This window comes from Hypanus sabinus, chromosome 13 (genome assembly GCF_030144855.1).
Source record: "Hypanus sabinus isolate sHypSab1 chromosome 13, sHypSab1.hap1, whole genome shotgun sequence".
Taxonomy (NCBI): Eukaryota; Metazoa; Chordata; class Chondrichthyes; order Myliobatiformes; family Dasyatidae; genus Hypanus; species Hypanus sabinus.
This window is the reverse complement of record NC_082718.1, coordinates 107,928,669-107,942,281: the sequence shown is the minus strand read 5'-3', so window position 1 is coordinate 107,942,281 and position 13,613 is coordinate 107,928,669. Positions and strand designations below refer to the sequence as shown.

Genomic DNA, 13,613 nt, shown 5'->3' with positions numbered 1-13,613 from the left:
TCCTTCAGACATCCCATCCCCATCATTCAGACATCCCATCCCCATCTTCCTTCAGATATCCCATCCCCACCTTCCTTCAGACATCCCATCCCCACCTTCCTTCAGACATCCCATCCCCACTTTCCTTCACAGATATCCCATCCCCATCTTCCTTCAGACATCCTATCCCCATCTTCCTTCAGACATCCCATCCCCATCTTCCTTCAGACATCCCATCCCCATCTTCCTTCAGACATCCCATCCCCATCTTCCTTCCGACATCCCATCCCCACCTTCCTTCAGACATCCCATCCCCATCTTCCTTCAGACATCCCATCCCCATCTTCCTTCAGACATCCCATCCCCATCTTCCTTCAGACATCCCAGCCCCTCCTTCCTTCACGGACATCCCAGCCCCTCCTTTATTCTTATCAAAACCCTACTGTCATCTCTCTTTCCTCGTTGTGACCCAAAGTGTTGTCAGTTTCTCTTTCTACAGATGCAGATGCAGCCTGAGTTTTCTGTTTTTATGACACATCGAGTATTTTGCAGCTGAATTCATTATGAGGATATTTCTTCAACATTTCCTTATTGCTGAGTATATTTGCATATCTGTCTGTACTGGGCCCGTGTTTCCTTTCACCAATATCTCCTTTTTTACGCTCCTGTTCATATAAGATATACAGGAACGGCCTGTATATTTACCGCCATCTTCTATTTTCTGCATTCTACCTTGAGGTTTACGGCATCGACCCCAGTCCCTGACGTGGATGACATGCAATCTCTTCTTGGCTTCCTTCCAACAAGATCGTACTGATCCAGGGAATCGCATTTCAGACTGTTAGGGACAGAGCTGACTGCCACAAGATTGAGTTCCTGCCAATCAAGAGGCAGTGGGCCCTAAACAGCCCATCGAAAACATTGCTGGACGTGAAAACACAACTGGGGACACTATTTTGAACAGTGAAAAACCGGGTGCAGATGCTGGGATGGAAAGAGAAATCGCTGGGAACAGAGTGGCGCACGTAGGGGAGCCGAGGCCTCACAGCACCAGAGATCCTGACCTAGGGTGTTGTCTGTGTGGAGTTTGCACGTTTTCCTTGTGTTGGATTTCCCCCTTGGCGCTCCGGTTTTCCTCCCACACCCCAAAGACGTGTGGGCCAGCCAATTAGTTGGCCAGAGAAGTTGCCCGTAGTCTGTAAATGAGTGGTGGAATCTGGAAGAGTTGCTGGGAACGTAGGGGAGAATGGGATTGGTGCAAGTGGATGCTTGATGGTGAGTACAGACTTGGTGGGCCGAATGGCCTATTTCCGAGCTATATGAATCTCTGACTTCGCAGGTCAGGCAGCACCCCTGGGAAATGGAAACAGAATTCGTTTCATCAGATGCACAGACCGTTTACAGCATTTCCCATTTCCAGTTTAGGTTTCCAGCCTCTTTTGATTTTTACTAGTTGAAACTAGTTATAACATTAACATAAATATTGTCATCATACTTACATAAATGAAATAAATCGCAAAACCTTTAACAGCATTTCTCAGCAAATGCTACCCGACCCACTGACTCTTTCCAAAGTTCTCTGTTTGAAGACGAGTTCTGGTGTTTTACGCAGGCTAAGGAAGTACTGGACAGTAATTGAGGAATGGCTTTGGGGAAGCCCCGCCCTACCGGTCGACCATCTTACAATATGTAGAGGACTTGCTTCGGTAAATGAAGCGGGTCATTTGGGGGCGATAGCCAGCCAGTGTTTTAGAGAAACTGCGAGACGAGGGGTGTAAAACTCAGCAAACTGTACGGTACCAAGGCTACACTTTACCCCAGCGGGAGGAGGGAGAGTCAGGTGACCGACGTTCGGCAGTCAGCTTCATGCCCCGCCCAGTAAACGCAAGGGGAGCGAGGAAGGTAATGCGCCTATTCCGTTACAGTATTACCGTGATTTCGTACCAGGGTTCTCAGCACTAGTCGCCCCGATACAGGCCTTGATTACTGGGGGGTATTATAACGCAGGACCACGGGGTCACAAGAAGGCCAGTGGACAGACAGCCGTACGAGCAGGTCTTCCCCGCAGTGTAGCAGACTGCGCCGCGTGGGCAGTGAGTGAGCAAGCCAGTTACAATGATGGAACTTGTCAAACCACATACACCGCATACCACTGCCGAGCTCATCAATACGGAAGGCGGAGGAGGGCAGTCACCGGCAGCTTGGGAGGCGGTTCCCATCCCCAAAGACAAATCAGCGACGATAGTTAGGGACCCCGGAATGAGTCCCGCGAGCACCACCCTGACAGAGGGGGAGGCGCACGAGTGCCAAACGGAAACAGAGCAGGAAGACGGTATCAACGTAAAGGAAACACCTCTGGAAGGGGAAGCAGAGGAAATTTTTATAGATGGATCTTAGAGTTACATACTTGGGAAAGCCACGGAGTGGATGGGTCGCGGAGAAGGAAACAGGAGCTTCAGAGGCACTGCCGGGGGTTCCTCAACTCGGGATGGAACTGGCGGCCCTGATAGAAGCATTGCACTACAGTAAAGGCAGACGTGTACATATATATACAGACAGCCGGTACGTCTTCGAGCTGGTGCATGATTATCCGATGGCATGGACATCAGATAATCAGTCACCACGACGAGTATCTGTAACTCCAACTCGGGCAGGTATTCAGCACGGGCACTAGTACAAGAATTGCTGGAAGCAGTGGGTCCGCCTGCAGAGCTGGCGGTAATTACAGTAATATCTCACCTGGAAGGGGAGAGTATGGAGCAGGAAGGCGATGAGTGGGAACAAGAGACAATTGGAATTGCAGTTGTGCAGGAAGAAAAGGCGGAAGCCAGTTTAGTAAAAATTATATGAAGAGGTGAAGCAGAAAAGAGAGAGAGAGAGAGAGAGAGATATGGAGGAGACAGGGAGCAGAGAGACCAGATGAGGAAGGAATCGCGGTGGCCCCACCATGTATTGGGCAGATACTACTGAAGTTATATCATGGGCTGATGCATCAGGGAAGGCAGAGCATGATCACGACTCTCCGGCAGGGCTGGTGGTGGCCAGGGTTGGGCGAGGATGCTGAGAAATTCTGCCGCCGTTGTTTCATTTGTGCTCAGCACTCCAGCTACAGCCGACAAGCAGCCACGGCCGAGGCGACCCTGGGAAAACATCCAGGTAGACTTCACGGGGCTCCTGTCAAAGAGCAGGGGGAAAAGCTACTGTCTAGTAATTATGGATCACTTCACCCGGTGGGTAGAGGCTTTCCCAAAAAGCGACTGCACCGCTGCACGGATCCTAGTTCGGGAAATGGTCCCAGGGTGGGGAACCCCTTTGCAAGTGGACTCGGATCAGGGAGCACATTTCACAGGGAAAGTGAAGGGAATGTGCCGACTGTTGGGGTTTACTACAGTTCAGGAATGGTAGAAAGGATGATCAAGAACACCTTGGTCAAAGTCATAGGCGAGACGGGAAAGACATGGGCTGATGTACTATCAGGAATCCAGCTGAGATTACCACAAACCGCACACTGGGTCTCAGCCCCCAGGTGGCGTGCAGTGCGACTCTCTTATTACAGGTTGCGGTGAGCCTGGGGGTTAAATGGACAGAGTGCGTGATAGACCTTTGCAACCAACTTAAAGTGTTGACGGGCCGAACAAAACAACTGGCTAGAGGGAGCCGGAGAGAAAGGAAATAGTCCTTCCACAGCTGGGTGACCAAGCCATGGTGAGGGGGCTGCCGGAAAGGCAGACTTTTCTCCCAGGCGGATAGGGCCACACGGTCGGCGAGGCAGCCACTGGCCGCAGGTTAAACTGTACCACTCACCGTCTTATGGCTCCCACAGACAGGGCGGGGGATCAAGTGTACCCATAGCGTGTAATTACCGAGAACCTAAGAGATGAACACCAGCCAGCCTCACCAGACCTGACACGGCTGATGGAAACAGACCCACAGCAGACGCGAAGGGGGAAGAACCAAGAGCTGACAGACGCCGGTGAAGGTGTAATGGTAACGGTACTCTGTATGAAGGCTGGTTGCTGAAGGTAGATTAGTCGAATAGAAAATACATTGGGGAAATAGATGCGGAGGGATTTAAGTTACAGCTGAGACATTAGTTTCCACAGTTTCTGACTGAGAAAGATTGCACAAAGCATCTGAAGGCTGTCATTCATCCCCCCCCCCCATTCCGAATGGGGGCTGAGACAAATGAGCTGGGCCCTTTGGGCCGCCAGTGCCGAAAGGGGTGCCACTGGGGAGTCATTCAAATGGAGACCACCTCAACCCCTTCCTGTGTATCGATGAGAGGACCTTACCTTGCTGGTGCCCCTGGAAGGAGAGAGTTTTAGCTACCAGGGAATGAACGGGCGAAAACGAGGAACGTGATTAAGCTGCAGTGGGCCAGAGGCGAAAGAGCCCACAGGCATACGAACAAAGACGCCTTTCGAAAATCTGTTCTTCAAATTTCTGGAACTTTCTCTCTGCTTAGCATTTTGTAGGCAGCGATTAGGGACGATAGAGTAGATGTAGATGCACATAAAACGGGGGGGGGGGGGGGGTGTTATTCCGAAGCAGAGCATCTTGCTGCCCTATTTGGGTAAATCTTCCCTCAGGTTAGCTGTTCCCGGCACACGTTTAATTTTGATCCCACAAACCCAGGAAGAGCCACATACATCTGATGTCCAGCTTTCATCGCAAGATTGGTGAATTAAGCTGGGAGCACATCTCTTGAAGTAGGTTAGCTCTGGGATGGGGATAGGTTTAGTTGGGAATATCCCTGATCGGTATTTCTGGCTATGCTTATCATATAAAAGTAAAATACTGGGGATGCTGGAAATCTGAAATAAAATCAGATGTTGTTGGAAATACCCAGTAAGTCAGGTAGCATCTGTGTAGAGACGCACCAGACTAGCTTATGAAGATCCTTGCTATCAAGCCATTTAAATCTCGAAATCAAACTTTGAAAAGATTTGATTCATACTGCATGGGGGTGCGGAGGCGGTTCATGAGTGGAACAGGCACTGGATATTTAACGCGGTGAGATTCCCAACCCCTGGGTTCGCTTCAAATCGAAATTTCGCTTACGCTGATCGTCATTATCCAAAACTGTCTTGAGACATTTGAAATAAGCGACACTTTGAGATTAAATTCGGATATTGTACAGATTGCGTTGCTTCCTTGCACTGTTTCCTGTCACCAGGCCTATCGCAAACATTTCCCACCGGTGGAGTTGGCGCCAGTGTCTCCCAACATGAACCTCCAGTGCGGCGGTTACCCCACTTCTGTACGCGAGGGATTAATCTTTCCCAGATGCGAAGGCAGACCAGGTGAACACACACCCTCCACTATGGGCAAATTTCTAAAATTGGAATGTTACCTGGAAAATCATGGTCAAAAAGCAACTATCTTTCTGTTGCCAAGACATATTTCACAGGAAACAAAACTGCTTATAGAATTAAACGATCGGAACGGATTTCACACGGGCTCACTGAGTGATGATAGCCGTGAAGGGAACCGGGTTGTTTTCTCCAGGTGCCTGTTTACTTCGTGCTGCCGATAACTCCCATTCACTGTGCTCGATGAAACGTGAGGTGGGGTCACTTCACTAAGACAAGGCATGATGCGTCCACCCCCCCCCCCCATACACACATTCGGCAGCAGTATGTTTGATTACACACTAAAATGAACGCCAGATCAGTCTCTCAACGGGTTAAAAACTCACAGCACACGCTTCCCGTTCACATTATTCTTTATTTTTTTCAGTAGATATACACCTCATAGAAATAATCTGTTTAAGGAGCTTCCCACGCTCCGTACAAGACATGACTATAAAAAGGCAGCAACGTTTTACTGAAAAATAAGCATTTGTATAATGCGTTTCTCTTCGTATACAAATTAACATGAAACTATTTCATTTACAAATATTCTATACTGCTATGAAACCTTTTCAATATAGAAAAAGACCCAGACTCTGTGATGTACAGGAAATTGAAACCTCACTGTCACATTCATCGCTTCTCAGCAGAGGTGCTCCAGTGTGTGGAGCGAATTTATTCACAACAGGAGCTCTTTAGTCAGGACTGTGAACAGGAAGCCCTGCCAGCACTGCGGCTATTCCCTTTCATTGTCTGACACGGCGCTGAGCTAATAGCCCTTTGTCAGCGAGACAAAGTGCGTGCGGGGTGGTTTAGACACGACCGCCGTGACTCACTTTCGTCCAGCTCCCCTGCTTCTCTGCAATGTGGAGATCCCACAGCGCTGGGATGTGCGAGGTCGATGGGATGGATGGAAGTCCGTTTTCCCGCCGCTTGCTGGGATTGTCCTGCATCCGAACACCCAACCCCGCCTTCCCCCGAAAGCCCCCCACATTATGTCCTTTCTACAGATGCACAGAAGGTGCAACAGGCAACGATCCTAAAGGGTCTCAGACTCAAGCACAAGAGGTGAAGTAGCTGGATGCCATTTCTGAACGCTGTATGGTGAAGAGCCGGAGACTGCTACAGGAGATTGGATACGTTATGGGAATGATATCTGTACAATTGGAACAGTCGTGACAATTTCACAATCAACTAAACCTCCCAATACACTTACTATTGCACAATCATAATTGAGGTCGTTAGTGACAGTGGCAGCCACCTGTTTGAGACAAAGCTCCAATACCCGCGTAGGCGATCTCGCATCCCTCTCTATCCCGCCAGACCGAAACATTGCTTGGATTGTCCCTGCTGATGGCTAGGTTGGAGCCGTTTTGAGCAGCATTGAATGGGATCCATATTAATGCCCGCTCAAATATCGTTATTTCGATCACACTTCGCAGAGAAGTAGCCCGCTTCATTATACTGGTCCCATTCCAAGCGCTGGCGGGTGATGATGAGGTATGAATTGCCTGCCCAACCAGCACATTCAGCTACAGCGACAGTATCCTTTCTACCTGCCTAATTTCAGTTTCTGTGAACGGGTGAGCGAGGAGAACCCGTTGTCTTAAAACCACCCTCAAGGGAACCACCGGCTCTGCGCGGCCCGATTTCACATCCAACAACCAAAAGCTTCCTCAAGATCAAAGCCAAGAGTAAAATCTGCAGATGCTGGAATTCCAAGCAACACACACACACAATGCTGGAGCAACTCAGCAGGCAGGGCAGCATCTACGGAAAAGAGTATTGACGTTTCGGACTGAAACCCATCCATAGGTCCTGCTGAAGGGTTTCGACCCGAAACGTCGACTGTACTTTTTTCCACAGATGCTGCCTGGCCTGCTGAGTTCCTCCAGCATTTTGAGTGTGTTGCCAATGTCAAATAATTCCATTACCAGCTCCCAGGAAAGGCCCGCAGCGAGCGCGGAATTACCGGCGGGTACACTGCGAATATCCAACGCGCGTCCCATAGAGTAAAACAGCCGACCAGCACCGACACACAACCACACCCTTCACGGAAGGAGACAGTGCGTGACTGGACACGACGACACACGGTCTTTGGGATGTATCTCAAAGCAGCCACAATAAAGACACCCAGAGGCACCAGGTAATAGCACTCAGCAGTACAGTCGGGGAATAGTAAACCGCTTCTGCACTGCCCGAGACGAACAGTCACTTTGCACCAAAGGGATCTGTAATCACCAACTTTAAGAGCGAGGCTACACCATGTTGATGTGTGGTAATGGAACGACGTAATGATATTGGAGCCTTAAAGCTCGCCGATGTTCGAGCGGCCTTTGCTAGCCAACACTCCCGAGCGTATCGCAGACAACAAACGGGAGACGAGAGCTTCCAGCAGCGAAGTAGCCACTGGGAGCCTCCGCAGCTCCGGGACGTCGAGGTGCCTGTTATTAAACTGGGAGATGCCAGATTGCAGCACCATTTACTTCCATCCTTTATGTGCACATGTCATGTAATAAAGCAGGGGCGGTGCAATTTGGTAACCCCACCGCAGATATTTAAGATCATGGCCTTGAACGCCCTGATTCTCGCCTATAGCCAGAGTGTATCTGGAAGGGGTTAAATTCGGTGACTTTCAGGCCACATTTCAAGGACTCCTTTTGGCGGGTTGTTTCCACTTTATCTCCAGATCCAAGCCGATGTCCAAGGTGCATCCACGGCTAAACATATTTAGCCTGTACACCACCCCCAGACCTGGGGCAGTTTACAGTCCATTTCATCTGCCTAGTGTTTTTGTATAGGACAGCACAGCGCAGATGGATTTATACAGAGAATCTGAGCCGACCCAGTGAACAATACTGTCTACATAATGTCAAAGGCCACGCAGATGGCCTCGTTTGCCATTAACTACAAAGGTCACCCGTTCATGGAGAGCCTGAGGGAGAACAAGCCTTTGCTGTGGAGTCACAAACAAGAGAAAATCCACAGATGCTGGAAATCTAAGCAACACACACAAAATGCTGGAGGAACAGCAGGCCAGGCAGTTTCTATGGAAAAGAGTACAAACAACATGACTGCCCGAAAGGTCTCGGCCCAAAACGACTGTACTTTGTTCCATAGATGCTGCCTGGCCTGCTGAGTTCCTCCAGTATTTTGTGTGTGTGTAGTTTTGCTGTGGAGTATTATTTCAGGCCTGCTCACCCGCGCCTCGCCAGAATTCATCCAACCCAACAGAGCTGAAGGTAGTGATTTTCGCGGCAATTGCAATAGACCCGACGTTGCAGGCGTTAAGCCGCTCCCACAGGTCGACTTTAACGGTTTTCTTAAATGACATTTGACACAAACACAGCGACTAGTATTTTCATACCTAAACAAAAACAATTCGGATGCGAGGAAACAGCTAATCCGTGTACCATTTGAAATAAAATCCCAACCACACCGCGTCTGCAACTAAAGCACGCAGGACATGACCACATCCTGTGGTTGTACAGTAGGTGGCGCTGCAGCTCGTTTCGTATCAACTACCCGACCAAACCCGAGAAACCACGAGTGCACAGAACCGTGTTCGATTACATTCCCTAATGTCACATCAAAACACAAAACCATACGCAGTGATTTAGCAAACACAAAAGGCTTTATGTACATAATACACTAGCCCACACCACACAGGACATGCACATGGTGGATGAGCCACACCACGCACACACTGGAAAGGCACATGGTACACAAAACGGCACAGGTGCGGAGTGCACTTTTCCACGTCGGCAGATGATACACGGATCCGGCAATCATTGTCCTTAGTGCTTTGACCTACACCAGTCGTAGGGAATATACCACAGGTGTAATGTTATTATACAGGCCCATGTGTATTACCCATTAATGTATCGTACAGACATGCCATATACCACTGACATGGCAGAGAAATGGTACACGGACACTACAAGTACCCATTGTGCAGAAAGCTTCATAGGCACCTAATGCACAGCCCAACACTGTACCAAAAATGCTTCATTCATTCATACTGTGATTTACAGGCACATGGTGCATAGTCACACAATCTATTGCATCTGCAACAGATGTATATTAGCATTGTGTATATAGTACATTCTACACAATTGTTTGCATTTTCACAGTTGCACAATATTAGTGTCTGTATATTTACATTACCCCACACTACTCCTTTTAGACACAGAACAATCTCATTTTCAGGCACATGATTCATAACTCCATGCTGTTGAATTGGGGCACAGCACATTACCTCCATTTTTAGGCTAGGGCATTTTCCATAAGCACAAATCACCCAAATATACTTCATACACGGCACTATCTTACACAGCATTAACCATTGTTCTCTCCCACCCTCAGATCACGCTGCCCTATATAGATTTACCATGATCCATACACTGTGCCATTTAAATACGTCATGCATATCTCACACTGTGCTTGCCCCATTCAACTACACCTTCCTCTATCATACAGGCAGAGTCTGCCACCTTAGACAACATCATAACTGGTACAATTTACATGAATCAGGCTATCAGCCTTCCATACTTGATATGGCTCTGTATCCAAAATTAAATTAAAATACACAAAATGTGTCTCAGTATCCGAAAGGAAAACAGAATGGTTAACACTTGGCTTTACGCTTAACTGTTAAGAGGGCCTATTTGGGAAAGAAAAGGTGAGCAGCCAGAGATTTGCAGTCCATTAACTGCCTTGGAATCGTCCTCGTCTTTCAGCTGCTGAAGCTCCATTGGGCTTAATCGACAGTGCTCAAATGAACTGAACTGAGCTGTAACTGAATGTCCCTGGACTGCTTTGATGTTTTATGTTGTGTGTTTTTCACTTTTTTTTTAACCGTTTGCGTGATGTACTCGTCTTTTTGAGCATTGGGGTTTTGGTGTTTCTCCTTGGATGGGTTCCATGGTTTTCTTTGTTTCATGGCTGTGGGAAGACAAATGCCAGCATTGTATACTTTGATAAGAACTCCATTCAAAGCATTAATTTGCCATCTTTTTCCTTTCCAGATACTGGTAGACAAACTGTGTACTTTTGGCATTTCTGTATTTTTCACGCTCCCAGCATTTATGATTTCTGCACAGTATTAATTATGATCCCACACTGTGCTGTAGAGGTATGGTGCAGCACACTGACTGCACCGCCGTAACACTCGCACGCTGCATTCATCTACTGAAGTGGCACCCAGTGCTGTTCTGTTGAGTGAATTATCGAGCACTTTAAATACATACACTTACGCACACATATGGCAGACGGTGTAACACTGTACTGATGCACAGTGTACCATCTTACACTATATTGAACAGGCACGAGTTGCACAGACACTGCGTTCTTACAGGCACACAGTGGAATGCCCACGCTACACATGCACATGCCGCAATATTCCATATGCATCTTGACAGGTGCACTCTTCACAAGGTGCTGCATTGCTACTCATTGATATAGACAGTTTGCTTTCTCACTAAATTCTTTCAAGGCAAACAGTCCAACCATTTCAAGTAATACTGTACAAACATTTAATCCTTCGCAGATTAGACATTCTTCAATTCTTTTTTCTTGTGAAATTATCTTTTTTGTGAAAATAATAGATCAGTATGATTTGTTTTAACCCGTTATATACAGCATGTTCGTGCAATGTTCTACATACAGGAACCTTTGGCAAAGAGAATCTGGACACATCTGAACAGCAGAGAAAGTCTCCAGTGACAAAGCTCCCAAAGCTGGGCTGAGCATCCTGAGATTTCTCCACTGTTGTCTCTTTGCATCAAATGGAAGCATCACCTGAGCCTGGGCAGGAAGCGTTTCCTTCCCGATTCAATGAAATACTCTTTGTACAAAGAATCTCTTACAGGCCTCCCGACTCCACATTATCCCCATGAATAATTACAAAGGAAATTAATTCTTCTTGAAAAATGTGAAGAGACATTTCCCTTCTGCCCCAATGGCCTCTTCTCGATTACATTCCAGTCTCACCGAGGAGCTGACTTGGTGCCTCACACTGCAGCTGTTCACGTGGGAGTGTGCTGGCAGGCGACACTCTTTCTGTTGTTTGTCCATTAGCTGCTGGTCAATGACTGTGTGCATGTCATCCTGTGGGCAAGCAAAGAACAGCAGTCAGATTCAGCCAATTCTAGACGCATAGTTGGACCACAGCGAAGCTTTCGGAAATATGAGTGGCCAAAAAAAATTGTTAGTACTCTCATCTTTGTGCTGAACAAATACAGAAAACAGAGGGGCATTTACCACTTTGGAACTTTAAAATTAATTTACACAACATAGAGCAATGTGACAATACCATAATGGTGACGATAATATGGGTGTGAGCTACAATGTGGAGGCTCTCCAGTCCTGTGGCGGTGGTGCTCTCACAGCACCATTGTGTAGGCTGTTCCTGTGTTTAGATCCAATGAAAGGCCGATGATAATATTTACTTCAGGATAAGAGTGGAGGATGCATGTCCATGGTGGTAAAGATAGAAGGTTTGGAAGGTGCTGTCAAAATAGCTTTAGTGAGTCACTGCAATATATTTTGTATATGGCAGGAGCTCCAAGCCTGCAGATCACTGCGAGCCCACTGGGGAAGCAGCAGATCCATCGATCCGATGATGAGTCCATGGGTCTGCTGGAGACTGGACAATGAAGACAGCCTTTCCTGGGGTTAGAGGACTGTCTACGGATGCGGCTGGGTGGGAGGGAGGGAAGAATGGGGTTTGTTTTGCAGTTGTTGATTTGTCACTTCTTGTGTTCTGTCTTGCTTGATGGAGCATTGTGGGCGTTCCATATTGACACCGAAATGCACAGCAGCACTTGGTACATCGTGGGTGTGTTGGTTGTTAACGCAAACAATGCATCTCACTAAATGTTTTGATGTACACATAATAATAAATCTTTTTCTGTAAAGATGGTACACACTGCAGCCAAGGTGCACTGTGCTGGAGTGAGTGAGTATTCAGTGCAATAGAGTTTAGTGTGACAGTGTGTTCAGTGTGACAGAGTTTGGCTGACTGGCAAGAGGCAAAGAGTAGGAATAAAGTGAGCATTTTCTGGTTGGCTGCTAGCGACTAGTGGTATTCCACAGGGGTTAGTGTTGGGATCGCTTCTTTTTACGTTATATGTAAATGATTTGGATGACAGAATTGATGGGTTTGTGGCCAAGTATGCGGACGGTACAAAGATAGATGGAAGGGCAGTTAGCTTTGAGGAAGCAGAGAGGTTGTAGAAGGACTTAGACAGATTAGGAGAATGGCCAAAGAAATGGCAGATGGAATACAGTGTCAGGAAGTGTTTGGCCATGCACTAAGGAACAAAGGTGTAGACTATCTTTTAAACGGGAAGAAAATTCAAAAGTCAAAGGTGCAAAGGGCCTCAGTACTCATGCAGAATTGCCTGAAGTTCATTTTCAGGTTGAGCCAGTGGTGAGGAAGGCCAATGAAATGTTAGTATTCACATCGCGAGGACGAGAATATAAAAGCAACAATGTAATGCTGAGGCCTCACTTGGAGTACTGTGAGCAGTTTTGGGCCCTTGTCTAAGAAAAGATGTGATGACATTGGAGAAGGTTCAGATGGGGTTCACGAGAACGATTCTGGGAATAAAAGGGTATGAGAAGCTCTTGATGGTTCTGGGCCTGTACTCTCAGGAATTGAGAAGAACTTGGGTGGGGGGAGGATCTCATTGAAACCTATTGAATGCTGAAAGGCCTAGATAGTGTGGAAATGGTGTGGTGAACTACATATACCTGTCTGGACACCCCCCCTCCCCCCCGCCCCGCTGACTGCTCCTGTGACTCCTCCCACAGACCCCTGTATAAAGGCAATTGGAGACACAGCCCCAGCCTCAGTCTCCAGGATGTTGTGTGGTGGTCTCTTGTTGCTGACGGTGCTTTCTTCCAGCTAATAAAAGCCTATCTTGACTCACGTCTCCGAGAGTTATTGATGGTGCATCAAATGGAGAGGATGTTTCTGAGAGTGGGGGAGTCTACGACCAGAAGGCACTGCCTCAGAATAGTGGGAAATGAATTTAGAACAGAGATGAGGAGGGATTTCTTCAGCCAGAGGGTGTGGATCTGTGGAATTCATTGCCATGGGTGGCTGTGGAGGCCAGTTCATTGTGTATTTATGGTGGTGGAGGCTGATAGCTTCTTGATTAGTTAGGGCACGAATGGTTTTGAGGAGAAGGCAACAGAACAGGGTTGAGAGGGAAAATGGATCAACCATGATAAAATGGCGGAGCACTTCATGGACTGAATTCTGCTCCTATGTCTTAT

The 13,613-nt window shown here is 47.6% G+C and overlaps 2 protein-coding genes across 5 annotated transcripts in view; both read right to left on the bottom strand.

Moving 5' to 3' along the window:
• Positions 1 to 13,613, bottom strand: part of LOC132404267 (uncharacterized) — a 504,471-nt gene that overhangs the window by 83,711 nt on the left and 407,147 nt on the right. The gene's annotated exons all lie outside the window — the stretch shown is intronic.
• The window catches only part of LOC132404261 (BICD family-like cargo adapter 1), an 85,819-nt gene continuing 77,929 nt past the window's right edge, over positions 5,724 to 13,613 (bottom strand). For 3 of the 4 annotated variants that reach the window (XM_059988391.1, XM_059988394.1, XM_059988395.1), the window contains one exon: positions 10,851 to 11,438. In XM_059988391.1, the coding sequence (XP_059844374.1) occupies positions 11,244 to 11,438 (195 nt within the window). In that variant the 3' untranslated portion in view covers positions 10,851 to 11,243. Of the gene's footprint in view, positions 10,275 to 10,850; positions 11,439 to 13,613 lie in introns of those variants that run through there. The other variant, XM_059988392.1, reaches the window with a different exon arrangement.